The 25285-nt window shown below is 43.4% G+C and overlaps 2 protein-coding genes and 3 non-coding genes across 5 annotated transcripts; 2 read left to right on the forward strand and 3 right to left on the reverse strand.

Annotated features, from left to right (window-relative positions):
* Positions 1-1148: 1148 nt before the first annotated feature.
* trnaq-cug (transfer RNA glutamine (anticodon CUG)) lies at positions 1149-1220 on the reverse strand. The gene has a single exon. It is a non-coding gene; the product is annotated as a tRNA-Gln (tRNA).
* Positions 1221-1337: 117 nt separating this feature from the next.
* On the forward strand, positions 1338-11631 carry LOC103280464 (uncharacterized). The gene is made up of 3 exons (XM_008119579.3): positions 1338-1671; positions 6113-9799; positions 9938-11631. Exon 2 carries the CDS (start codon positions 6114-6116, stop codon positions 7464-7466), a length of 1353 nt encoding a protein of 450 aa, XP_008117786.1. The 5' UTR covers positions 1338-1671; position 6113; the 3' UTR covers positions 7467-9799; positions 9938-11631.
* Positions 11632-11922: 291 nt separating this feature from the next.
* On the reverse strand, positions 11923-22199 carry hes7 (hes family bHLH transcription factor 7). The gene is made up of 4 exons (XM_062984185.1): positions 19488-22199; positions 17735-17830; positions 15316-15403; positions 11923-13577 (listed from the first exon to the last, which is right to left on the reverse strand). The coding sequence occupies exons 1-4, from the start codon at positions 19527-19529 to the stop codon at positions 13141-13143; spliced, it is 663 nt and encodes a 220-aa protein (XP_062840255.1). The 5' UTR covers positions 19530-22199; the 3' UTR covers positions 11923-13140.
* Positions 22200-24423: 2224 nt separating this feature from the next.
* trnag-gcc (transfer RNA glycine (anticodon GCC)) lies at positions 24424-24494 on the forward strand. Its single transcript has one exon. It is a non-coding gene; the product is annotated as a tRNA-Gly (tRNA).
* Positions 24495-24751: 257 nt separating this feature from the next.
* On the reverse strand, positions 24752-24822 carry trnag-gcc (transfer RNA glycine (anticodon GCC)). Its single transcript has one exon. It is a non-coding gene; the product is annotated as a tRNA-Gly (tRNA).
* Positions 24823-25285: the final 463 nt, after the last annotated feature.

Consider the following 25285-nt stretch of genomic DNA (forward strand, 5'->3'; position numbering starts at 1 on the left):
TTCATGAGCAGAATTACTGGGTTGCTGTGAGTTTCCTGGGCTGTATGGTCATCTTCCGGAAGCATTATCTCCTGACCTTTCGCCCACATCTATGACAGGCATCATCACAGGTTGTGAGGTGTGTCGGAAACTAGGCAAGTGGGGTTTATATTATTTATTTATTTATTTAATACATTTATATCCCACCCTTCTCACCCCGAAGGGGACTCAGAGCGGCTTACAAATTAAATTTACATACAATATTATATTATCAGCATAGCACAATACTGGCAATAAATTACTATATTGTACTATATAAATATATTGTAATATTATTAGTAATATTAAATGTAATATATAATATATAATTAATATTTTTGTATTGTATTATTAGTATTATATTGTATTACAAAATAATATTATTAATATTATACGCATATACAATACAATAGAGTCTCACTTATCCAACGTTCTGGATTATCCAACGCATTTTTGTAGTCAATGTTTTCAATGCATTGTGATATTTTGGTGCTAAATTCGTAAATACAGTAATTACTACATAGCATTAATGTAATGAACTACTTTTTCTGTCAAATTTGTTGTATAACATGATGTTTTGGTGCTTAATTTGTAAAATCATAACCTAATTTGATGTTTAATAGGTTTTTTCTTAATATCTCCTTATTATCCAACATATTCGCTTATCCAACGTTCTGCCGGCCTGTTTATGTTGGATAAGTGAGACTCTACCGTATATTATAATATATATTATAATATATCTGTGGAATGATGTCCAGGGTGGGAGAAAGAACTCTTGTCTGCTTGAGGCAAGAGTGAATGTTGCAATGGGCCACCTTGATGAGCATTGAACAGTCTTACAGCTTCAAAGCCTGGCTGCTTCCTGCCTGGGGGACTCCGCCTTGAGTCCCCCTCGGGGTAGAGAAAGGAGGGATATAAATATTATAAATAAATAAATAAATTTGTCGGGAGGTGTTAGCTGGCCATGATTGTTTCCTGTCTGTTGTTAAAATGCTTTTTTATTTTTAAAATATATACATTTTAAACTAATTTGCAAGGAAAGAAGTTGATTGATTTGAGAGGAATATATTTTTAATTATTATTATTATTTCCTCTCTTCCAGGCTTAAATATGACTTCCACAGAAAAATAAGGTTCCGCCGAGATTTGAACTCGGATCGTTGGATTCAGAGTCCAAAGTGCTAACCATTACACCACGGAACCCCCGCACAAGAAGGGGTTAACCTGCCTTCCTTCTCTACCCCTCAGAGCCAGAGGCGGAGCTTCCTCCGACCAATAGCGTAGCGCATTTGGCTCCTCATTTGCATTTCCGGTTCTGTTTTCCCGCGGGGCTCATTCTGAGAACAAAAGGAGACCGTCTCTCGCTTTACCCTATTTAGCTGAGTGCGGGGGACAGTGCGCATGCGCAGCTGATTGGATCCAGAAATCATTTATTCCAGCCCTTTAAACAATTTCTTTCTTAATTTTTTTAGAAGGAGAAAGACATTGATCATGCTGCGAGCGTCCAGCGACTGAGAAAACAGCAAATATTTTTCAAATAGCAAATAATTTGATTTTTTTTCTTATTTCCCCCCCTGTTTCCCTTGTTTTTTGCCCTTTTCTCAATGCCCTAGCCCTCTCTGGAAGCAGATCTCCCCAGTGGCTGTCATAAAAGGTGTGTTTTTATTCGACTAATGAATCAATATGTTGCAAAAAAATAAGGGATGGGATATATTTAAAGGGGGAAGGTGCAGGTTTATAGCTGGCAAAACCTCCCAAAACTGCAAATTAAAATTATTATTATTATTATTATTACTACTATCATCTCAGGATGGTATAGAAGGCTTGCACTAAAAAGCAATCTAATTTTTGTCCTAATAAATAATAATTCTAATCTGAAGTCCCGTTCAGTAATTATTTGTTTCTAAAGATCCTATCTAAAGGGGGTGTTTAGAATGCAAATTATATTTTAATGCATTTTGAATGTTTTAACATATATATACAATTTTTGATCTGCTTTAATTTATTGTGCATGAAAAACTATTGTGATGATATAAAAATATTGGATATAAATAAATATCCAAGAATCTGAGGATTAGTAAGGTTTGGTCGGATAATGTGGATAACCTTCCAAGAAATGTGTTTATTTGTAATTGCATTATTATTACTGTATTATTATTATTGTGTTGTTGAGGGCTTTCATGACTGGAATCACTGGGTTGCTGTGAGTTTTTTGGGCTGTCTGGCCATGTTCCAGAAGCATTCTCTCCTGACGTTTTGCCCACATCTATGGCAGGCATCCTCAGAGGTTGTGAAGTATTAAGCTAGAGGAAATTAAGCAATTGAGGTTTACATATCTGTGGATGGTCCAGGGTGGGAGAAAGACGTCTTGTCTGTTGGAGGCAAGAGTGAATGTTGCCATAGGCCACCTTGATTAGCATTGAATGGACAGGAGGGATCCTCTCACCTCTGCAGGAGTCTACCATACACTGTGCAGCTGTGGACAAGTCTACAGAGGGACCACCAAACACAGCAGCATTGCCCAGGCACGAATCAAGGAACATGAAAGGCACTGCAGACTGATTCAACCAGAGAAGTCAGCCAGAGCAGAGCACTTGATGAACCAACCTGGACATAGAATATTATTTGAGAACATTGGAAATGCTGGACCACTCTGACAACCACCATGTCAGACTACACAGAGAAGCCATTGAAATCCACAAGCATGCGGACAATTTCAACTGAAAGGAGGAAACCATGAACATGAACAAAATCTGGCTACCAGTATTTTAAAAAAACCCTCAAAAATCAGGACAGTAAATAAAGAACAACACTCAGAAAACAGGAGAATTCCAGACAGGAAACAATCAGGGCCAGCTAACATCTCCCAACAAAGGATTCCCCCAGGCCGAAATCGGCCAGGCTTTGAAGCTGCCAGGCTATTCAAGGCTAATCAAGCTGGCTAGTTGCAACATTCACACTTGTCTCAGGCAGATAAGAGTTCTTTCTTCCACCCTGGACATCATTCCATCATTCTTTCTCCTACTTTGGACTTATAAACCCCACCTGCCTAGTTTCCAACAGACCTCACAACCTCTGAGGATGCCTGCCATAGATGTGGGCAAAACGTCAGGAGAGAATGCTTCTGGAACATGGCCATACAGCCTGGAAAATTCATAGTACACACATTAGGGGAAAATACAATGTTCCCTCACTACTTCACAATTCACCTTTTGCGGATTCACTGTTTTGCGGCTTTTCAATAAACTCTAAAAGAATATTATAAATCATAAAAAAAATTTACAGCCTAAGGAAGGGAGGAAGGAGAAGCCAAAGGGAGAGAAAAGGCGGCCAAGTGGCAACGGGAGGAGAAGGAGGCGATTTATCAACACACGATTGGTAGATAAAGACTTAAAATAGTGTACAACTACTAAAATAATGTATAAATATTAAAATAAATATAGTGTCCCTACTTCGCAGATTTTCACTTATTGCGGGTGGTCCTGGAACCTAACCCCAGCGATAGGTGAGGGAACACTGTAAACATAATAATACTAAGCAACCCCTAAATACAGATTTTCCCTATCTTTTTATCCCCTTCCTTTAAATTCCTATTTTCAAAGCACATCTGAGTATTCAAAAAATAATATTGAAAAAGTTTTTTTTTCCTGGCAGTCATTTGTAATCTCGCCACTGGCCACAAGATGGCGCCATGGCACTGCTGATGGTTGAAGCCCATTGAAAAGCGAATGTGGCCTCCATTGCAACCTTCCTGGAAAACAACCTTTTTCTGGGGGTCTTTTTCGAAGCAGAGAATTGTGGGAATCTTTCTCATCCAGGTCATGACAATGAGACAAAGAAAGGACAAAAAATCTCTTTTTTAAAATCATGGAGATTTCCTCCTGCCTTATCAAGTCCCTGCAGTTATTCTTAAGCATGTGTTCTAGCATTGCCACACTAAACATGAATCAATACTGTCACAAGGCAGTTTAAAAAGCTAGTGTAATTCTAGGCTGCATCAATAGTGTCTGGGTTCAGGTTGAGGAAGCCATAGTTGCACTTATTCTGCTTTAATCAGATTGCACACTGTGTCCAGTTCTGGCACCACAGTTCAAGAAGGAGATGGACAATCTGGAAAGAGCCCCGAGAAGGGAAACCATAGTGGTCAAAGCAAGAATCCCTCTGAGGAGCAACTTAGGGAATTGGGAAGGTTTATTTTGCAATAGAGAAGCCTCAAAGAGAACATGAAATCCATGTTTAAATATTTATTGGAAAGGATGTCCCATTGAGGAGAAGGGAGCAAGCTTGTTTTCTGCTGCTCCAGAAACTAGAACACAATGGAACAATGGATTCAAATGGCAAGAAAAGAGATTCCACATAAACATTAGGAAGAACTTCCTGAAAGTAATTGCTGTTCAGCAGTAAAATATGCTGCCCAGGATTGTAGTGAAGTCTCCTTCTCTGGAGGTTTTTGAGCAGAGGTTGGATGAACATCTGTCAGGAGTGCTTTGATTGGGCATTATGGAGGACAGAATAGGATTGGATGGCCCTTGTGATGTCTTCCATCTCTTGGATTCTATGATTCTCTGAATACACTGCATTAGAAAAGTAGTGGAGTCTCATTTCCTGGAGGTTTTTTTTTTTAGCAGAGGCTGGATATATTGGAAATAACTGCACCCAGTCTCTGGGCACATATCCCTTTGGAAATAAATAGCAGTCATAACCTTATTGAAAATGAAAAATGATGTCTCATCAGTTTGGCAAATGTGACTCCATGAACATGTGGAGACCATCTTTTTAAAAGCATTAGTCAAGAAAAGTATGACCTTGTTAGAAGTCAACCCTTTGAATGAATGATACTCATAAGTGTCCATGTAATGGCACACAGATAACATAGCTGTTAAATTGAAGAACTGCCAAGGACAAAGACATGCCACTACAAAAATATATTTGGTTAGCAGATGATGGTTGTTTCTTTGCAGTTGAGGTTGCGGTTGCAGTTGTAATTGCCCAAAAGATATACACTCCCTTGAAACCTCTTAGTTTAAAATATGCACTCAGAGATAAAAAATAAAAATAAAAACAAAGTCTTCTCTGGAAAATAATATATCTTGTTTACTCACAAACATCTTGCATTAATTCACCATACAGGCACATTTCTTAATAAAGTTCAGTTATAGATAGGATGTAGCTTCTCTGTGTGTTGAGTACACACGGTATCATTCTTAATCAATAGTCCATAGTCATTAGGTATAGTTGCACTCACTGAAATCCATAAGTCATACTTCTCTACTGAAGTCTAAACAGCAACATGCATCCACCTCCCACGAGGTGTTCAGCAGACACATCCACTTCCAATGAGGTTTTGAGCAGACTGACTACAAAATGGAGTCCTGAGTCTGAACATGCTCAGTACAATCACATGTGTATAACCCCTCCCACACCAAAGAGGTAAGTCAAACTGGCAAATCAACATACACATAGAATACAGGTTAGCAAACATATATACAATAGAGTCTCACTTATCCAACATAAACGGGCCAGGAGAATGTTGGATAAGTGAAAATGTTGGATAATAAGGAGGGATTAAGGAAAAGCCTATTAAATGTCAAATTACGTTATGATTTTACAAATTAAGCACCAAAAAATTATGTTTTACAACAAATCGACAGAAAAAGCAGTTCAATACACGATAACGTTATATAGTAATTACTGTATTTACGAATTTAGCACCAAAACATGGCAATGTATTAAAAACATTGACTAAAAAAATTGGCTACTAATGAAGATAGAATTGCATAAAATGAACTTAAGAGTAACAACATTGTCAAAAATTAAATCCATAAAAAGTTCAATGCTTGCTGCGTAGAGAAACAGCTGTGGATCCGGGCGGGAGGCAAACAGTATTGGATAATCCAGAACGTTGGATAAGCGAGACTCTACTGTATTAACGAATACATAGTGAAAGGCTTGGGAGGCTGCTATTTCCAACAGGATAGCCATCTGTCATCTTCTTAGATAGCAGAAGGAGGAGGGTTGGACTGGATGGTCCTGGGGATCTCTTCCAATGCTATGACTGTATGAAATTCATCATGTTCTCTCTCCCTCCTTTTAAGCATGGATCCCACCCAGAAGGAGGCTGCTATCTTGTGTGTTGTTCAATCGGGGGCATTAATGATGGAGTATCTCAGGGCCAGTGGTGAGGCATCCTCGGCCGCAGCTTCTCGACGCCGGTGGGCATTCCTCCATTCGCTGGGCCAGCGAGGATGCGAGGAAGATGAAGAGGAGGAGGAAGAGGAGGAGGAGGAAGAAGAAGAAGAAGAAGTGGAAGAGGTGGTTTTGCTCTCCCGGCAGCCTTCCACCGCTGGGCTTCGTCGAGGCGGCCGCCTCCGTTCGGTGGAGCGGCGCTTCTGGGCCCGGCCCCGGAGCACCGAATGGTGGGACCGCACCGTTTTGGAAACCTGGGACGACGCTCACTGGCTGCAGAACTTCCGCATGCGCAAGGCCACCTTCCTGGAGCTCTGTGCCCGGCTCTCCCCGGCCTTGCAGCGCCAGAAGACGAGGATGCGTGTCCCGCTGAGCGTGGAGAAACGGGTGGCCATCGCCCTCTGGAAGCTGGCCACCTCGGTGTGCTACCGCGATGTGGGCAACCAATTTGGTGTGGGCCGCTCCACCGCCGGTTCAGTGGTGCTGGAGGTGTGCCGTGCCATCCAGAGGGTCCTGATGCGTGCCACGGTGACAGTGGGCGGCAACCTGGCTGAGATCTTGCGCGGCTTCCAAGAGATGGGCTTCCCCAATTGTGCCGGGGTGGTGGGCACCACCCACATGCCCATCCTGTGCCCGCCGCACCAGGCGGCCGAATACGTCAACAGCAAGGGCTACTACTCCATGGCTTTGCAAGCTTTGGTCGACCACCGGGGAAAGTTCACCCACCTCAGCGCCGGCTGGCCGGGGAAGACACACGAAGCCAAGATCTTCAACAAGTCCACCTTGTTCACCAAAGGCCAAGAAGGCACGCTCTTCACCCCGGGAGCAGTTGACATCAATGGGGTGTCCGTGCCCAGGGTCATCTTAGGTGGACCAGCATACCCTCTGCTTCCATGGCTGATGGTGCCTTACACAGAGGAGCTGGACGGCGCCAAGGAAACCTTCAACGCCACCTTGAGCCGGTGCCAGGAGCCCTTGGAGGAGGCCTTCAGCCGGCTCAAGGGACGGTGGCGCTGCCTGACGGGGCGCAACGACTGCGCGGTGGAGAACCTGCCCCGGCTCATCTCGGCCTGCTGCGTCCTCCATAACATCTGCGAGGAGAAAGGGGAGGCCTACGAGGAGGCCTGGGAGGCCGAGGCCAAGCAGCTGGCCTCTACCTTCGAGCAGCCCCTCCAGCGCCCGGACGCACGCATCAAGCCGGCCGCACGGTCCGAGAGGGTCAGGGAGACTCTGTGTGCCTACATCGCTGGTGGCAGCGCATGAGAAAGGAAGCAAGAGGAGAAGAAGAAGACATCTTCTCTCCAATGGAAGAGGTGGACATCTCACCTTCCAATGCAAGGTGCATCTAAACCAGGCATGGCAAACTTGGGCCCTCCAGGTGTTTTGGACTTCAACTCCCACAATTCCTAACAACCGATAAACTCAGTTGCTGTGAGTTTTCCAGGCTGTAGGGCCATGTTCCAGAAACATTCTCTCCTCACGTTTCACCCACATTTAGGGCAGGCATCCTCAGAGATTGTGTGGCCTGTTGGAAACTAGGCAAGGGAGATTTACTGTATATAGTATAGATTTACTGTATATACTCGAGTGTATAAGCCTAGTTTTTCAGCCCTTTTTTAGGACTGAAAAAGCTCCCCTCGTCTTATACTTGATTGAGGGTCCTGGCCGGCTTCTATTCAGGTCAGTTTATACAGTAGAGTCTCACTTATCCAAGCCTCCCTTATCCAAGCCTCTGGATTATCCAAGCCATTTTTGTAGTCAATGTTTTCAATATATCGTGATATTTTGGTGCTAAATTCGTAAATACAGTAATTACAATATAACATTACTGTGTACTGAACTACTTTTTCTGTCAAATTTGTTGTATAACATGATGTTTTGGTGCTTAATTTGTAAAATCATAACCTAATTTGATGTTTAATAGGCTTCTCCTTAATCCCTCCTTATTATCCAAGATATTCGCTTATTCGGGCTTCTGCCGGTCCGTTTAGCTTGGATAAGTGAGACTCTACTGTACTTGAGTATATAGGTATTCAGAGTTGGACAGTCTTATCTTATTAAAGTCTTATTATTATCTTAAATTACAGTTTTATATAAATATTCAAAAACATTTAACCTACCAATGCCTCAAATAATGCAATTTTATTAATATCTATTTTTATTTTTGAAATTGACCCATAGCTGCTGCATTTCCCACCCTCGTCTTATACTCGAGTCGATAAGTTTTCCCAGTTTTTTGTCACAGTAATTCGCAGCGTAGCAGCAGTTGTATGTTGTTAATGGAGCGCAGAAACGAAGAGACGTCAGAAACGATGTTAAAAATATATACAAAACTTTATTTTACAAGACAAACAGAATTGCAGACGAACACAGGCTTGGCTTTCACTCTAGGCAGACACAAACTCAGAACAGAGCAAGATCTCAACTAACGCAATCAGTAATGTACAAACACACTTGAGTCTGGATACTCCCCAGACACATCAAGGTAACACATCTTCTCAGTCATTAACTCTTTACAGACTGTAGCATACTCTGGATGATGCAACCTGCATGCAATACATGCCAGACACAAATTTCATTTAAACACTACTAATACACAAATCCCACATTAACAATTTTGTGGTAAAATTAGGTGCCTCGGCTTATATTCGTGTCAGCTTATACTCGAGTGTATATGGTAAATATCTGTTGAATAATGTCCTGGGTGGGAGAAAGGACTCTTGTCTTCTTGAGACAAGTGTGAATGTTTCCATTGGCCACCTTGATTAGCATTGAATAGCCCTGCAGATTCAAAGCATGGCTGCTAGCTGCCTGGGGGAATCCTTTGTTGGGAGGTGTTCGCTGGCCCTGATTGTTTCTTGACTAGAATACTCCAGTTTTTGAATGTTTTTTTTAATTTAGTATCCTGATATAAGTGATTTTTAATACTGGTAGCCAGATTTTGTTCATGTTCATGGTTTCCTCCTTTATGTTGAAATTGTCCACATGGTGGTTGCGAGCATTTCTGGTTCAGCATTTCTGTGTTCTCAAATTATATTCTGTGTCCAGGTTGGTTCATCAAGAGCTCTGCTATGGATGGCTTCTCTGGTTGGATTAGTCTTTCATGTTCCTTGATTCGAGTTTGGGCAATGCTGCTGAGTTTGGTGGTCCCTATGTAGACTGCATGGTATACATTAGACTCCTGCAGAGGTGAGAGGATCCGGTAGGCTGTTAGAAATTGTGGGAGTTGCAGTCCAAAACACCTGGAGGGCCGAAGTTGGCCCATGCCTGCCCTAAAAGACATGGAAAGCAACTGACATGGCTAATTGAGGAATTGACCTTTTTTATTAACCATCTTATCGGGCGGAATCCAGAACCAAGTCTGCCCTCGATGATTAATCATCTAAGAAAAAAAAAGAACCTTTTTCACTGTTTTTCTAAGTTTGGAGTCACCAATGGTGGCCATATTTTTAAAGACCCTATGGAAACGGTGCTAGACAAAACGGTTGTATAGGTATAGTGTGCTTTATCCGAAAGGCTTCTATTTCGGTTTTTATAATACTCAGAATTGGGATTTTATAATACATCCATGTAGGTAATGTGGTATCTACAAATTAGTCCCTTGCTAAGAGTTCGCTTACACCAGGCATGGGCAAACTTGGGCCCTCCAGGTGTTTTGGACTTCAACTCCCACAATTCCTAACAGCCTACCGGCTGTTAGGAATTGTGGAAGTTGAAGTCCAAAACACCTGGAGGGCCCAGGTTTGCCCATGCCTGATCTACACTATAGAATGAATGCAATTTGGCACCACTTTAGTTGCCAGGGCTCAATGCTACAGAGTCATGGGAATCGTAATTTGATGAGGCACCAGCCTTATTGGGCAGAGAAGGCTCAAGACCTGGCAAAACTACAACTCCAAAGTTTTCGTTGCCTTGAGCCACAGCAGTTAAAGTGTTATCAAGCTGCATTCATTCTACAGTGTAGATGCACCCTAACGCCAAGGGTTTATAAACGGGATTGGCCAATGCCGAGCAAACCAAAGTCAAAAACAATAGTGTAAATTTGGACTTTTGGAGTTTTTTTTAGTTTCAATGTGTGATGCAAGGGGAAGAGAAATAGGACAGAAAGATAGAAATAATATGTCTTTATTTGTACTTTTGTGGTGTAATGTTAATGCAGCCACTCTTGTGGCTTCTTTTAGAATAGCCTGGGAAACTTCAAATGACTTGGTGTTTTAGGGTTCCCCTATGTTGTATCTACACTGTCAAATTAATGCAGTTTGGCACCACTTTAACTGCCATGGTTCAATGCTATGTGATCCTGGAGTTGTAGTTTGATGATGTTAGGATTTTCTGTCTGTTAAGGGAAACTACCCAAACAAAAATACAAAAGAGCGTCCAAAAATAACCCAACGGGATACTTATGGTTGAGCATTCAGCTCACAGCAAGCAGAGCTTGAAGTGCCATGTGGCTGTAAAGAATGTAGAACTTAGGAGGCAAACATGCAGAGTTCTGTCTTCATAATTACAAAAGGTTTATTTACAAAAACAATATCAACATTTTTTAATTGTAAAGAACTGGGTCCTAACTATAACTCTATCTCTTCTAGGGTTCATAAGAGAGGGGGGAAACTCCAAGACTCTACATCTCTCCTGATACACAAGCAGAGAGAGATCTCAATACACACTATTCCTCATTGAGGACTTCAGACTTGGGCAGTGTGGGGTTGAACTCCAACAGATGAATCATCAGCACTTTTTGGCAGAGAAGGCTGAAGATCTTGTAAAACTACAACTCCCATGAGTCCATAGCCTTGAGCCAAGGCAGTTCAAACTGCATTAATTCAACAGTGTAGATCAGGCATGGGCAAACTTCGGCCCCTCCAGGTGTTTTGGACTACAACTCCCACAATTCCTAACAGCCTACTGGCTGTTAGGAATTGTGGGAGTTGTAGTCCAAAACACCTGGAGGGCCGAAGTTTGCCCATGCCTGGTGTAGATGCACCTCTGCTCTTTCAAAATATGTAGAGGAAACCAACATTAAATGGATAATGGTTGTAAAGAATGAGTTCTTACACAGGTTTTCAATGGACAGGTGTATTTTTTATTGAATTGTGCACGCAAACCTGATCACGTTTTAGTCCCATTGAAAGCAATATAACCCTGAAACCATGAAGGGTGCACTATTGGCTTCATTGGGATTAAAACATCCAGAAAAAGGATCCCTCCTGTAGAGTTGAAAGAAAGTTAATACTTGGCAACACCAAGGAAAATAAAGAATAAAATAGTTACAAATACAAGCTGTAACTAAAATTTAATAATAATAATAACATGATAACATCTGAAAGCCTGGACAAACGGTGTAAAAGACAAAAGACTTTACTCTTTATTTGTATATGTTCGCAAATATGCCAGTATAGAAATTAAAGTGTACTATTTCTCACCCGTCCATCCTAAAGCAAACCATTTAAATACTACAGGCAACTACATGTCTCCTAATGCATCAAATCCTTGCATATTGTGTTTGGTATCTTCATAGAAATATATTCCTAGGATAAAAAAAAATCAGCAAAGGGATATCTTCTCTTATATACAAACCACAAATAGTACTGTCAAAGGCTTTCATGGCCGGGATCACTGCACTGCTGTGAGTTTTTCAGACTTTATGGCCCTGTTCCAGAAGCATTCTCTCCTGACATTTCGCCCACATCTATGGCAGGCATCCTCAGAGGTTGTGAGGTCTGCTGGAAACTAGGCAAGTGGGGTTTATAGATCTATGGAATGTCCAGGGTGGGAGAAAGAACTCAGGAAGCAGCCAGGCTTTGAAGCTGCAAGGCCATTCAAGCTGGCCAATTGCAACATTAAAACTTGACTCCAACAGACAAGAGTTCTTTCTCCCACCCTAGAAAGATATATAAACCCCACTTGCCTAGTTTCCAACAAACCTCACAACCTCTGAGGATGCTTGCCATAGATGTGGGTGAAATGTCAGGAGAGAATGCTTCTGGAACATGGCCATATAGCCCGGAAAACTCAAATCAACCCAAAAATAGTACATTACAATTAAAGTAGGATATTGAAAATGTAAGACCATTTAAGATTGTCTTTCTTTCCCTATAGTTTACCAACTCCTTTCCATAGAAATCGGGTGGAAACACTGAACATGTTGAGCATGAAACCTTACAAATTCTGGATTTCTCAGTCCTATGCATCTCTTGGAAATCATGCAAACATCTTTCCTACTTCCAAGTGATCCTGTACTTACCTGCAATGCCCTTTCATGTATATGACGGTGCACCTATACTATAGAATTAGTGCAGTTTGACACCACTTTAACTGCCATGGCTCAGTGCTATGGAATCTTGGAGATGTAGTTTGCCAAACTACAACTCCAATGAAACTATATCATTGAAGCTGGGTTGAACTGCATTGATTCTGTAGTGTAGATGTATCCTGAGATGTAAATTTATATTGTTTTGGAGTTGTGGAGACTGTCTTTAAATATAGAGGAGGAGAAAGCAAAGCAACTCTTAAGCATCGATGCTACTAAAATCACTAGCATTGCAGCCTAAATTATGAAATCCTAAGAAATTACATATATTTTAATCTACATTATAGATTTAGTGCAGTTTAACACCACATTAACTGCCATGCTCAATGCTTTGGAATCCTGGGATACAAAGCCTTGTAAAACTACAGCTTTTAGGGGTCTGTGGTTTTGAGCCATAGCAGTTCAAAGTGGTGTCAAATTGCATTGATCTGACAGTGTAGATGCACCTAAGTCTGAAAAGAGATGGCTTCCTTTTGGGTGGGTACATTGCCATTATGGTGTATATATATGTGCATCACCAAATCACCCTGCCATATAACCCAAAATAAGATATATATATATTTATTATTACTTTAACTTATGTACAAAACAAAGAGGAGCTTGGACAAGAGTAGGAGCGTTGGTGACTTAGGGCCACGGGCGCCAGAAAGCGGGTGGCGGCAGGGGAATCCTTTTGTTGGTCGTGTCGGCATTTCCTTGGGCCTCCCTTGGCTGATCCCCGTGTTGTCCTGCGCTGCCGCAAGGAGGGTCTGGATTCGGGCGCAAGGGTTCGGGTTCGTTCCAGATCTTCTGCGGTGAGGAGGAGAAGGCTTCCGGAGTCCTCGGCGGAGACCCCGAGGAGGAAGAGGAAGAAAAAGAAGGACTCGGGGAGAAGGCATAGTAGTGGTTCCAGTCTTGCGGGTGGGCCTCGGGTTTGGAGGCCAGGTAGAGGTGCAAGGTGTCCAGGAGGTGGCTCTGGACCGAGGGGTGGGCTTGCTGCAGGAAGGCCGCCAAGCCCAGCAGGCACTCCCGGAATCCCACCCGGAAGCAGGTCTGCAGGGTCCGGTCTTCGGAGAGGTCAGCTCCTGGCAGAGTGGAATTAAGAGAAAGCCGGGGAAGAAGGCTGGTCAATCCACCACCGTGGACTGGGGAACAATCAAGAGGGTTGGCGCTGGTCTCTAGATGGGTTGGACTACAGTGCACATGGGACACCACCCAGTGGTGGAACAAATTGGTTCTGTCTCTAAATGGTCTGGACTACAATACCAATGGGACACCTCCTGGTGGAGGAGCAATCTAGATGGTACTAGTTTCTAGGTGGGTTGAACTGCAATGCCCACCTAGTGGTGGAACAATATAGATGATTGGCTCTGGTCTCTAGGTGGGTTGAACTACAGTGCCCATGGAACACCTCTTGGTGGTAGAACAAATTGGTTCCGTCTCTAGATGGGTTGGACTACAATGCCCATGGGGCACCACCCAGTGGTGGAACAAATTGGTTCTGTCTCTAAATGGTCTGAACTACAATACCAATGGGACACCTCCTGGTGGAGAAGCTCTGGTGTCTAGATGAGTTGGGCTACAATGAACATGGAACACCTGGTGGAGAAGCAATCTAGATGGCTCTGGTATCTAGATGAGATGGACTACAATGCCCATGGGACACCTCCTGGTGGAGGAGCAATCTAGATGGTACTAGTCTCTAGGTGGGTTGAACTGCAATGCCCACCTGGTGGTGGAACAATATAGATTATTGGCTCTGGTCTCTATATGAGTTGGACTACAATGCCTATGGGACCCCCCCCCCCCTTTGCTGGTGGAATAATATAGACCAGTGGTTCTCAACCTGTGGGTCCCCAGATGTTTTGGCCTTCAACTTCCAGAAATCCTAGCAGCTGGTAAACTGGATGGGATTTCTGGGAGTTGTAGGCCAAAACACCTGGGGACCCACAGGTTAAGAACCTCTGATATAGATGGTTGGCTCTGGTCTCTAGTTGGGTTAGACTACAATGCCCATGGGGCACACCTTGGTGGTGGATCAATGTAGATAGCTGACTGGCCTTAGATGAGTTGGACTACAATGCCCATGGGACAGCCCCTGGTGGTGGAAGAACCCAGGTGGTTGGTTCTAGGCTTGCATCTACACTGTTGAATTGACGCAGTTCAACACTCCTTGAACTGCCATGGTTCAATGCTGTGAGATTGTGGGAATTGTAGACATTGTAGACCTGCAGCTTCCAGGATCCTATAGCCTTGAGCCATGGCAATCAATGTGGTGCCAATTTCATTCATTTGTTCTACAGTGTATGTGTACTAAAGATAACCATAGAAATGCACTGGAGAACCTAGGGAGATCCTGAAGGATGTTTCTATAGCCAACTTCCACCAAAAAAACTGTCCATAGAATAGTGCTGGAAAACTTAGAATGTTCCTAGAGAATCCTTGTAGCCAAATTCAACCAGAGGTTCACCATAGAATTAAGCTGGATGACCTTGAAATGCCTAGATAAGTGTTTTCATTCTCAATTTTGTATCAATATGTGTGTTTAGTCCACTTTTTTCTGGGTTCCAGAAGTTGGGAGTCCTTCTTTCCCCCCAAAAAACATGCCTGTCCCATGGAAGTTCTCCCAATGATATCTCCTCCCATTGAGCATGCTACTACCAGTGGATTCTGGGTGTGGTAGTCCCTCCCGCCGCACAACCCATTGCAGTTTACCTTGTTGGCAGGGCTGCCCCTGGGCCAGCGGTGGCCGTCCCAGCCCGGGTCCCGGTCCACACCTGCCCAGCCCTGCCCCCTCTCCCCCGCCATGCAGGTCGCTTGTACCCTGGGACTTGGCAGAGGCCATCTCTCGCAGGTACCCCACGGCAATCTCCAAGATCTCGGCTTTCTCCACTTTGGGTTTCTTCAGAGTCTGTTGGAAAAAGAGGGCCCAAGAAGGTGGCTGAAGCGAAACGCGTCACTGGGGAAGGGGCGGGAGGTGGTTGGGCCAAGCCGGGGAGCCCTGGCCGAGGAAGGCAAGCGCTGGGCTCAGCTGTAGGGTTGCATCTCCCAGAATCCCCCAGCTAACACATCTCCATGCACAGCCAAACCATCTGCCCTATGCTGGCAGCAAGCATACTGGGATTTCTAGTCCATGAAAAGAAACTTCCCCAGAGTGAGTCACCTTGCCTGTTCTGTGTTGAGTGAGAAACAGGACCATTTTGGGTCTCTGGCTCCTATTCACCAGTCTAGAACATTGCCAAAGTAGCTATTTCATGCTGGCCAAAGGGTTATCACTATGCAACATGTTTTGCTACAGTTTTTCAGTGAGTATCTCATAGAGTTTCAGCCAATGCAACATAGTTTGTCACAGCAACACTAAGTTTCTGGAATAAAACAATTACTGTACTTTCAAAGTAAGTACCACACAATGAAACCGGAAATAACACTTTCAAACCAGGAACAAGAATTTTTTTTCAGATTTTGTTGCGTAGTGCTATGGACTTTTACGTCCACAAGAAGGAGCTTTCCCATAATATCCTCCCTGTCTTTTCTATGAAGAGGATTACTTTGGGACTACAACTCCCATTGGAGCCCTTGGTGGCACAGCGTGTTAAAGCGCTGAGCTGCTGAATTTGCGGACTGAAAGGTCATGGGTATGAATTCAGGGAGTGGAGTGAGCGCCCACTGTTCATCCCAGCTTCTGCCAACCTAGCAGTTTGAAAACATGTCAATGTGAGTAGATCAATAGGTGCTGCTCCAGCGGGAAGGTAACAGCGCTCCATGCAGTCATGCCAGTGGCCACATGACCTTGGAGGTGTCTATGGACAACGCCGGCTCTTCAGCTTAGAAATGGAGATGAGCACCTACCCCCAGAGTTGGACACTACTGGACTTAATGTCAGGGGAAACCTTTACCTTTACAACTCCCATTAGCCATACTCAGGAGGAAGGGGGTTATGGGAGCTGTAGTCCAAGGCTCAACTGTAATAAGCCTTTGACTTGACCTTCCTCAGCCACTTGTGGATTCTGGGAGTTGTAGTCCCAAAGCAGTCCATTTCCGGAGCTCTAGTTTTAACTATTGCTGAAAGTTTCCCCTTCTTGCCCTTATTAACAATTTGCTTGAGAAAGACTTCTATGCAAGTCACAACCTTGCACACAGATTGGCCACAGTATAAAATATTGTTTTAATGTTTTCTTCTTAGGAGACCCATCTTTTGTGGTGAGGAAATGGGTCAGGATTTATTTATTTATTTATTACATCATTTCTACCCTGCCCTTCTCACCCATCAGGGGACTCAGGGCGGCTTACAATGTAATCCTATGCATCAAAAAACAGTTTACATCACATTTAAAACCATTAAATTTAAATTAAGAACTTGCATTTTAAAACATACATAATTATACATATACAGTAGAGTCTCACTTATCCAACACTCGCTTATCCAATGTTCTGGATTATCCAACGCATTTTTGTAGTCAATGTTTTCAATATATCATGATATTTTGGCGCTAAATTCATAAATACAGTAATTACTACATAGCATTACTGCATATTGAATTACTTTTTCTGTCAAATTTGTTGTTTAACATGATGTTTTGGTGCTTCATTTGTAAAATCATAACCAAATTTGATGTTTAATAGGCTTTTCCTTAATGCCTCCTTATTATCCAACATATTCGCTTATCCAACTTTCTGCCGGCCCGTTTATGTTGGATAAGTGAGACTCTACTGTAAATATAAATTCATGGCACTTATTGTGTCCACGTGGGGTCTGTCAGTGAGTCATATGTTTATTGTCTCTCATTTTGTCTTTAGGGAAAGCATATAGCCCTTCAGATAGTGTTTAACTGCAACTCCCATCTGCCCTAGTCAGCATAACATAAGATTTTCCCTTTCTTCTCCCAGTGCTTTGATAAACCCATCATGGCTATACTATGAGTCCATGCAAAGCATTACTAACTCATTCTTATTGAGTAGTCCCGGCCCAAATAACCATAAAGAATACCTGGTCAAGTATCCAAGGCCACCTGTGTGCCTTTTTAAAAGCACCACACCTGGGCTTGCCATGGCTTTAACCTTTTCCAGGAACAGAGCAATAGCTCCACCTGCTGGCAGTTAAAGAAATTAATGCACAACACACTTCAAGGGACTCCAAGGCATCCTATGGTGGGATGAGAGAATTGGGGAGGGGGATTGGGATGTCCTATGTGGGACATGTAAGGGTCGGGGGCTCAAAGGATAGGGGGCCCCATTTACTGACCTGGCAGTGGGTCCTTTGGAGAAGGAGAAGGCGCAGCTCCTCCAGGCTCCGGTTGATCCGATCCCTCCGGCGCTTTTCCACCAAGGGCTTCAGCATCTGGATAGACAAACAGATGTGGGGTGACCCCTGGATGGGGGCGGGCAGCGACTCTGACCCAGGTGTGCAAGCACAGGCCCCATCTGCACTGCCCTATCATGCAGGTTGCATTGAGCTTCATTATATGGGTCTACACCAAGCATGGTCCAACTTGGGCCTTCCGTCCATGTGTTTTGGACTGCAACTCCCAGCATTCCTAACAGCCTCAGGCCCCTTCCTTTTGCCCCTCAGCCGCTTAAGCGGCTGAGGGGCAAAAGGAAAGGGCCTGAGGCTGTTAGGAATGCTGGGAGTTTCAGTCCAAAACACCTGCAGGGCCCAAGTTGGCCCATCCCTGGTCTATACCAATCATAAAATACAGTTCCACACTCATATAATGCAGTTCCACATGCTTAAACTCCATTACATGAGTCTGCATTGATCACAGAATGCAGTTCCAAGCTGCATTATATTGCAGTGCAGACGGGGCCATAAATATATTCAGAATAATTCCATTTCCATCACAAAAACAACTTAAATGACACAGGAAGGAGGTCTTCATGACCATGTGCTTCTGTGTTTTGGTAGGCATCAATACAATGGCAGAGGAAGTGGAAGACACTTGTAAAACTACAAATCCCAGGATTTCTATTGCATTGAGCCATGGCAGTTAAAGTGAGGTTAAAGGATTCTTTCCCTTCACCGGAAGGTTTATTGGGCCATATAATGCAGTTTGAAACTTCTTTCTATGGTTATTGTAAACTCATATAATATATGTTGTCGAAGGCTTTCATGGCCGGGATCACAGGGTTGTTGTATGTCTTTCGGGCTGTGTGGCCATGTTCCAGACGTTTCGCCCACATCTATGGCAGGCATCCTCAGAGGCTGTGTGGCATGGATAAACTAGGCAAGGAAAGGAATATATATATATATATATATATATCTGTGGAGAGTCCAGGGTGTGGCAAGAGTCCTTTATCACTGGGAAGCCAGCATTAATGAAACAAACATTTTTCCTTTCCTTGCCTAGTTTATCCATGCCACACAGCCTCTGAGGATGCCTGCCATAGATGTGGGCGAAACGTCAGGAGAGAATACTTCTGGAACATGGCCACACAGCCCAAAAGACATACAACAATCCTCATATAATATAGTTTAACTGCATTTAACTGCATTATAAGGCAGTGCAAATGAGGACCAATTCACTCAGGCCATTAGTTGTTTGGAAAGGGAACATTTGGTTCAGAATCCCCTCGGTTAGTCCCAGCTTAGAGTAGATTGGGCATGGTCAAACTTTGGTCCTCCCTCCAGGTGTTTTGGACTTCAACTCCCACAACAGCTGTTAGGAATTGTGGGAGTTGAAGTCCAAAACAACTGAAGGGTGGTCCGAAGTTTGCTCATGCTGTGATAGTTGAAAAGCAGTTGAAAAAATAGGACTGTTGAACTGAAGTCCAAAATACCTGAAGGGAGGACCAAAGTTTGCTCAGGCCTGATCTACACTGTATAATTAATACAGTTTGGCACCACTTTGGCCATGGAAACTCTTGGGGCAGTCTTGGGCAAGTGGCACTCTCTCAGCCTCAGAGGCAAAACAAAGACATACCTCCTCTGAATAAAATCCCCCCACCCCAATAGGTCACACAACAACAACACTAACACTCAGGCTGGAGAAACCAGCTACCTTTCTCACCCCTCCGGGTTCAGCGCTGTCCGTGGTCACCATCCTTTGCTCCTCCGAATCTCCCGGCCTCTTCCTTGCAGGACTGAGTTCTCTTCAAGTGCTGGCCTGGAGGGTGGGCCACACGTGACCAAGGCCAGGCCCCTATTTTTCCCCTCCCCAAAAAAACCCACCCCCTTTCATCCCTCCCAATTTCTTCTCCACCCCCTGAAATCCCCTGCAGAGGTGCGAAGAAGAGCAAACTCCAAGACTCTGGTGGGACACATGGCTGGAGATGTTCTTTTCTCCTTTTCAAAAGGGTTCCTCGAAAAGGAGAATGACAAAGGAAAGAAAGAAAGAAAGAAAGAAAGAAAGAAAGAAAGAAAGAAAGAAAGAAAGAAAGAAAGAAAGAAAGAAAGAGAAAGAAAGAGGACAGTTGCAGGGGAAATGCACCCTTGCATGCTTCTCTTTAATGTGGAACTCTACCTAAGACTGCAGTGCCAAAGGCTTTTCTAATACAAGATTATTATTTCTAATCCAGAGCTTTCCCAGATGTGTGTCACAAATAACGCGTGTCTAAAAAGTGTGTCACTCACATAAAATGTTTGCTGCAAAGGTAAAGCACATTTGCATGATGCTCTGCGCCCTTGAATGCCCTGCCTATGGCATGTTCCACAATCCTACATGTGCAACCCTACTTGGGCTGCAAGGCCAAAGACAGTTCTAATACACGATTATTATTACCTCACAACCTCTGAGGATGCCTGCCATAGATGTGGGTGAAACGTCAGGAGAGAATACTTCTGGAACATGGCCACACAGCCCAGAAAACATACAACCCTCTAATCTAGCTATCTGTTTGTTGGGTTGTTTGATATACAAAGGCTCTTCAGTGGCTTGATGGAACTGGACAAATTTTGGCATACATGTTGTTGATTACCCAACTTAAAGTCCTTAAGGTATTGAAATAACAAACCACTCCTTTCAGACCATGCAAGAATGATAAGAACTACTGGGAGTTGCAATCCATCAAGATCCTTCTTGTGGGGTCCTCTTAGTTCCATCCTAGCTCTACTTGTTCTGATGCAGTTTTCCTCCAAAACAGAGCATAGAAAGGTTAGTTGTTTTAAATAATTTGTTTATTTATTTGTTTATTATTGCATTTATATTCTTTATTTAGGAGCCCCTGGTGGTGCAGTGTGTTCAAGTGCTGAGCTGCTGAACATACAGACCGAAAGGTTGCAGGTTTGAATCTGGGGAGCGGAGTGAGCGCCTGCTGTTAGCTCCAGCTTCTGCCAACCTAGCAGTTTGAAAACATGCAAATGTGAGTAGATCAATAGGTACGGCTCTGGCGGGAAGGTAACAGTGCTCCATGCAGTCATGCCAGCCACATGACCTTGGAGGTGTCTATGGACAAGGCCGGCTCTTCAGCTCAGAAATGGAGACGGCCACCAACGCACAGAGTCGGACACGATTGGACTTAACATCAGGGGAAACCTCTAACTTTACCTTTATTATTTATTTACTATATTTCGTTCCCGCTCTTCTCGCCTGGAAGGAGACTCAGAGCAGCTTATAGTTATAGCAAAATTCAATGCTGCATTACAAATACAATGACACAAACACATTGACCAATAAAAACAGATAGAGCATACAAATAACAATTAAAAGAGAATTAAAGCATACTTCCTAGTCCCATAGTCGTCTTTTTTGCCACGACATTTAAGTCAAATTCCCAATTGTACTACTCCCCAAATGCCTGGTTCCAAAGCCTTTCTCACCCTTAGCGGGGACTCAAAGCGGTTCACAGCATAACCAATGGCAAAATTCAATACTTCACATATGTAAACATCTAATATCAAATCAACAACATATAACATTATTTTTTAAATTTATCGTATCAAAAGTGAACCATGGGTACAGTTGTAACGTATTTAAAAAACACAAAGAGAGTTTAAAAACTTGGCATTATACTGAATGTCCTTTGATCAGTAGCTAGCCCCTTGGAGTGCCTCTGGTGTTGCTATAAGAAGGTCCTACATCATGCATGTAGCAGGGCTCAGACTGCATTGTAATAAGTGGCCTGTCGTTTACTCTTCTCCACACTCGCATATTGCGGACTCCACTTTGTGGCCCCATTTCTTAAAGTTGGCTCTGACTCTCTTGGTGCTAGAGCACAGTCTGTTCTGCATGCCTAGGAGGGAGCCTCTCATTCGGTATCAGCCATGGCTTGAGGTCCTGGGTTTTAGCCTGCCACTTTTGGACTCTTGCTTGCTGAGGTGTTCTTGTGAGTATCTCTGTAGATCTTAGAAAACTATTTCTTGATTGCTGTGCTGGCTGATATGTCACAGCCTTGGTCCTTTCATTATTGGCTGCTACTTCCTGGTGGATTTCTGGAGTTGCAATATCGGCTTAACAGTATAATTTCTCCAGGGGTGTTGGGCATAGACATGCTGTGATAATGCAGCATGTCTCATTAAGAGCCACGTCTAATGTGGTTAACGTGGTGAGATATATTCCACACTGGGTGTGCATATTCAGCAGCAGAGTGGCAAAGCACAAGGGCAGATGTCTTCACTGTGTCTTTTTGTGATCGAAGCCTCCCAACAGGATTGTAACACATCCCTTGGGCAACGTCTTTGTAGACAGCTGATTCTCTCACAACCAGAAGTGACGTGCCACACGCAACTTGGGTTGTCCAGGTGCTTTGGACTTCAACTCCCACCATTCCTAACAGCCTCAGGCCCTTTCCTTTTGCCCCTCAGCCGCTTAAGCGGCTGAGGGGCAAAAGGAAGGGGCCTGAGGCTGTTAGGAATGGTGGGAGTTGCAGTCCAAAGCACCTGGACAACCCAAGTTGACCCATGCCTGATCTACTTCTTTCTATTTTTCTATCTCTCCTGGAAAAGAAGTAACTTTCCCAAGCTCTGAAATTGCATGTTGCAGAGTATACAGTAAAAAGGGACACATTCAGCCAGCCACAGGTTTTGGCTCAAGAAAAAAAGCAACCCTGTGGATGCAATCCACCATCTGCAGCCTTTTCATGGCTGAAAGAAGAGCAGACTAGACCGTAAGGACCGTGTAATGAGTTTACAACTACCGGACAAGGAGGCAGAGAAATGGGAGGAGGGTCTGGGTTAGGGAAGGAAACAATTCTCACCTCTCCACTAAAAAGGGCCCATTTGGGTCCTGGTTTTATTGGCGAGGGAGTTCCCAGCTGCTCACATCTGTGTTAAAAGGGGAGAGGGTGGATTGGGGAAAGGGGGTAAATTTGCCCCCTATTCCCTTCCCCCAATTGATTATCCCCAATGCCTTTGTTCAAGTTTCTCCACTTTTGCAGGACTGCATTAAAAACATGGTGCAACGATAAGGAAAACAGTGATAAGATGCCTGGCTGTAAGAGTATGTGCTTGACATGGAAATGAAACATTATAAATGGAAGCCTGAACTATAAGATGTAAGAAAAGATGTGCCATTTTATACTAGTAGTCTAGCAGGACTTAGATGGTGTGGAAGAGACTGAAAAGTGGGTTGCTGTGAGTTTTCCAAGCTGTATGGCCATATACAAGAAGCATTCTCTCCTGACATTTTGCCCACATCGATAGAAGGCATCTTCAGAGGTTGTGAAGCATATTTTAAACTAGGCAAGTGGGGTTTATATATCTGTGGAAAAGTGTCCAGGGTGGGAAAAAGAACTCTTGTCTGTTGGAGGCAAGTGTAACTGTTGCAAGTGGCCAGCTTGATTAGCATTGAATAGCCTTCAGCTTCAAAGCCTGGCTGCTTCCTGCCTGGGGGGAATCCTTTGTTGGGAGGTGTTAGCTGGCCCTGATTTTTCATGTCTGGAATTCCCGTCTTCAGAGTGCTGTTTTTTATTTACTGTCCTGATTCTAGAGGGGTTTTTTTAATATTGGCAGCCAGATTTTCTTCATTTTCATGGTTTCCTTCTTTCTGTTGACATTGTCTACATGCTTGTGGCTTTCAGTGGCTTCTCTGTGTAGCCTGACATGGTGGTTGTCAGAGTGGTCCAGCATTTCTGTGTTCTGAAATAATATTCTGTGTCCAGGATGGTTCATCAAGTGCTCTGCTATGGCTGACTTCTCTGGCTGGATTAGTCTGCAGTGCCTTTCATGTTCCTGGATTTGAGTTTTGGCAATGGTGCATTTGCTGATTCCTATGCAACCTTGTCCACATCTGCATGACATACGGTAGACTCCTGCAGAGGGGAGAGGATCTCTCTTGTCCTTTGCTGAACGTAGCATGGGTTGGATTTTCTTATTGGGTCTGTATTGGGAAACAGCCAGGCTTTGAAGCTTCAAGGCCATTAAATGCTAGTCAAGGTAGCGAATTGCAACATTCACACTTGCCTCCAACAGACAAGAGTTCTTTCTCCCACCCTGAACATTATTCCACAGGAAGGAAGCAGCCAGGCTTTGAAGCTGAAAGGCTATTCAAAGCTAATAAAGGTGGCTAACTGCAACATTCATACTTGCCTCCAACAGACAAGAGTCATTTCCCCCAGCCTGGTCATTATTCCACAGATATATAAGCCCCACTGGCCTAGTTCCCAACAGACCTCACAACCTCTGAGCATGTCTGCCATAGATGTGGGCGAAACGTCAGGAGAGAATGCTTCTGGAGCATCACCATACAGCCCGTGAAACTCACAGCAACCCAAAGATGTGCCATTTTCTACTAGTTTGACTAACAGGACTCAGATGATGTGAAAGAAACCAAAGAGTATTTTTATTTCATTATTGTTATTATTATTATGCAGCAGCAGCAATGACTTGCATCATAGGCTCCCAAACTGCAGACTATTTTTTTCCATTAAGACACCTATAAGGCATAGGAAGGGATACTCTTGAACTGCTTACATATTGTCATATAAACAGCTGAAAACGGAGATGAATTACTTATGTTATCCGGATTAAAAAGAATCTCTGCAAAAACAGTAAGTATCAAGGCATTGGTGGTTCAGTGGTAGAATTCTCGCCTGCCACGCGGGAGGCCCGGGTTCGATTCCCGGCCAATGCAACATGATTTTTTTTGTTTTGCTCATTCATAGAAAAATAAATAAATATTTAAAGTAACACACAAACATTATGGCTTTGTTCCTTCCTTATCTTCCTACAGACGTAGTTAGAAGGATCGCGCTCCAAATAACAAACTGGGCAGGTTAATTTAAGAAGAGAAGTGGAAAGAAAGACAGAAAGCAATTGTGTATGATTAAAGGGAGGAAGAAGCAAACATTTACATCTTTTTCATAAAAGAGAGGGAAAAAAATGACACGTTGCATTGGCCGGGAATCGAACCCGGGCCTCCCGCGTGGCAGGCGAGAATTCTACCACTGAACCACCAATGCATCCATAGGAACAGCTGGATTCTGCCTTGGATGAATCACTGCATTCCAACATCCCTATGGAATCAAATACAGCAGAGTCTCGTTTATCCAACATAAACAGGACAGCAGAACGTTGGATAAGCAAATTTGTTGGCTAATAAGGAGGGATTAAGGAAAAGCCTATTAAACATCAAATAAGGTTATGGTTTTACAAATTAAGCACCAAAACATCATGTTATACAACAAATTTGACAGAAAAAGTAGTTCAATATGCAGTAATGCTATGTAGAAATTACTGTATACGAATTTAGCACCAAAATATCACAATGAATTGAAAACACTGACTACTAAAAGGCAAACTGTGTTGGATAATCCAGAACATTGGATAAGCGAATGTTGGATAAGTGAGACTCCACTGTAATTAGAAATTCTGAATATACACAAGAGCATTGACATGATCTACCGAGCACTAGGAGTCTCCAGA

This window comes from Anolis carolinensis, chromosome 6, assembly GCF_035594765.1.
Source record: "Anolis carolinensis isolate JA03-04 chromosome 6, rAnoCar3.1.pri, whole genome shotgun sequence".
NCBI lineage: Eukaryota > Metazoa > Chordata > Lepidosauria > Squamata > Dactyloidae > Anolis > Anolis carolinensis.

Bases quoted from the DNA above. Each gene is read 5' to 3' on its own strand.
- LOC103280464 (XM_008119579.3), top strand. From the start codon at position 6,114: ATGGATCCCACCCAGAAGGAGGCTGCTATCTTGTGTGTTGTTCAATCG.
- hes7 (XM_062984185.1), bottom strand. From the start codon at position 19,529: ATGGTGACCACGGACAGCGCTGAACCCGGAGGGGTGAGAAAG. The intron at 15,404-17,734 runs GTCAGTAAATGG...TTTTTCCAACAG, and splicing joins TCCAAAGGACCCACTGCCAG to ACTCTGAAGAAACCCAAAGT. The intron at 13,578-15,315 runs GTACAAGCGACC...CCACTCTGCCAG, and splicing joins GGCCTCTGCCAAGTCCCAGG to GAGCTGACCTCTCCGAAGAC.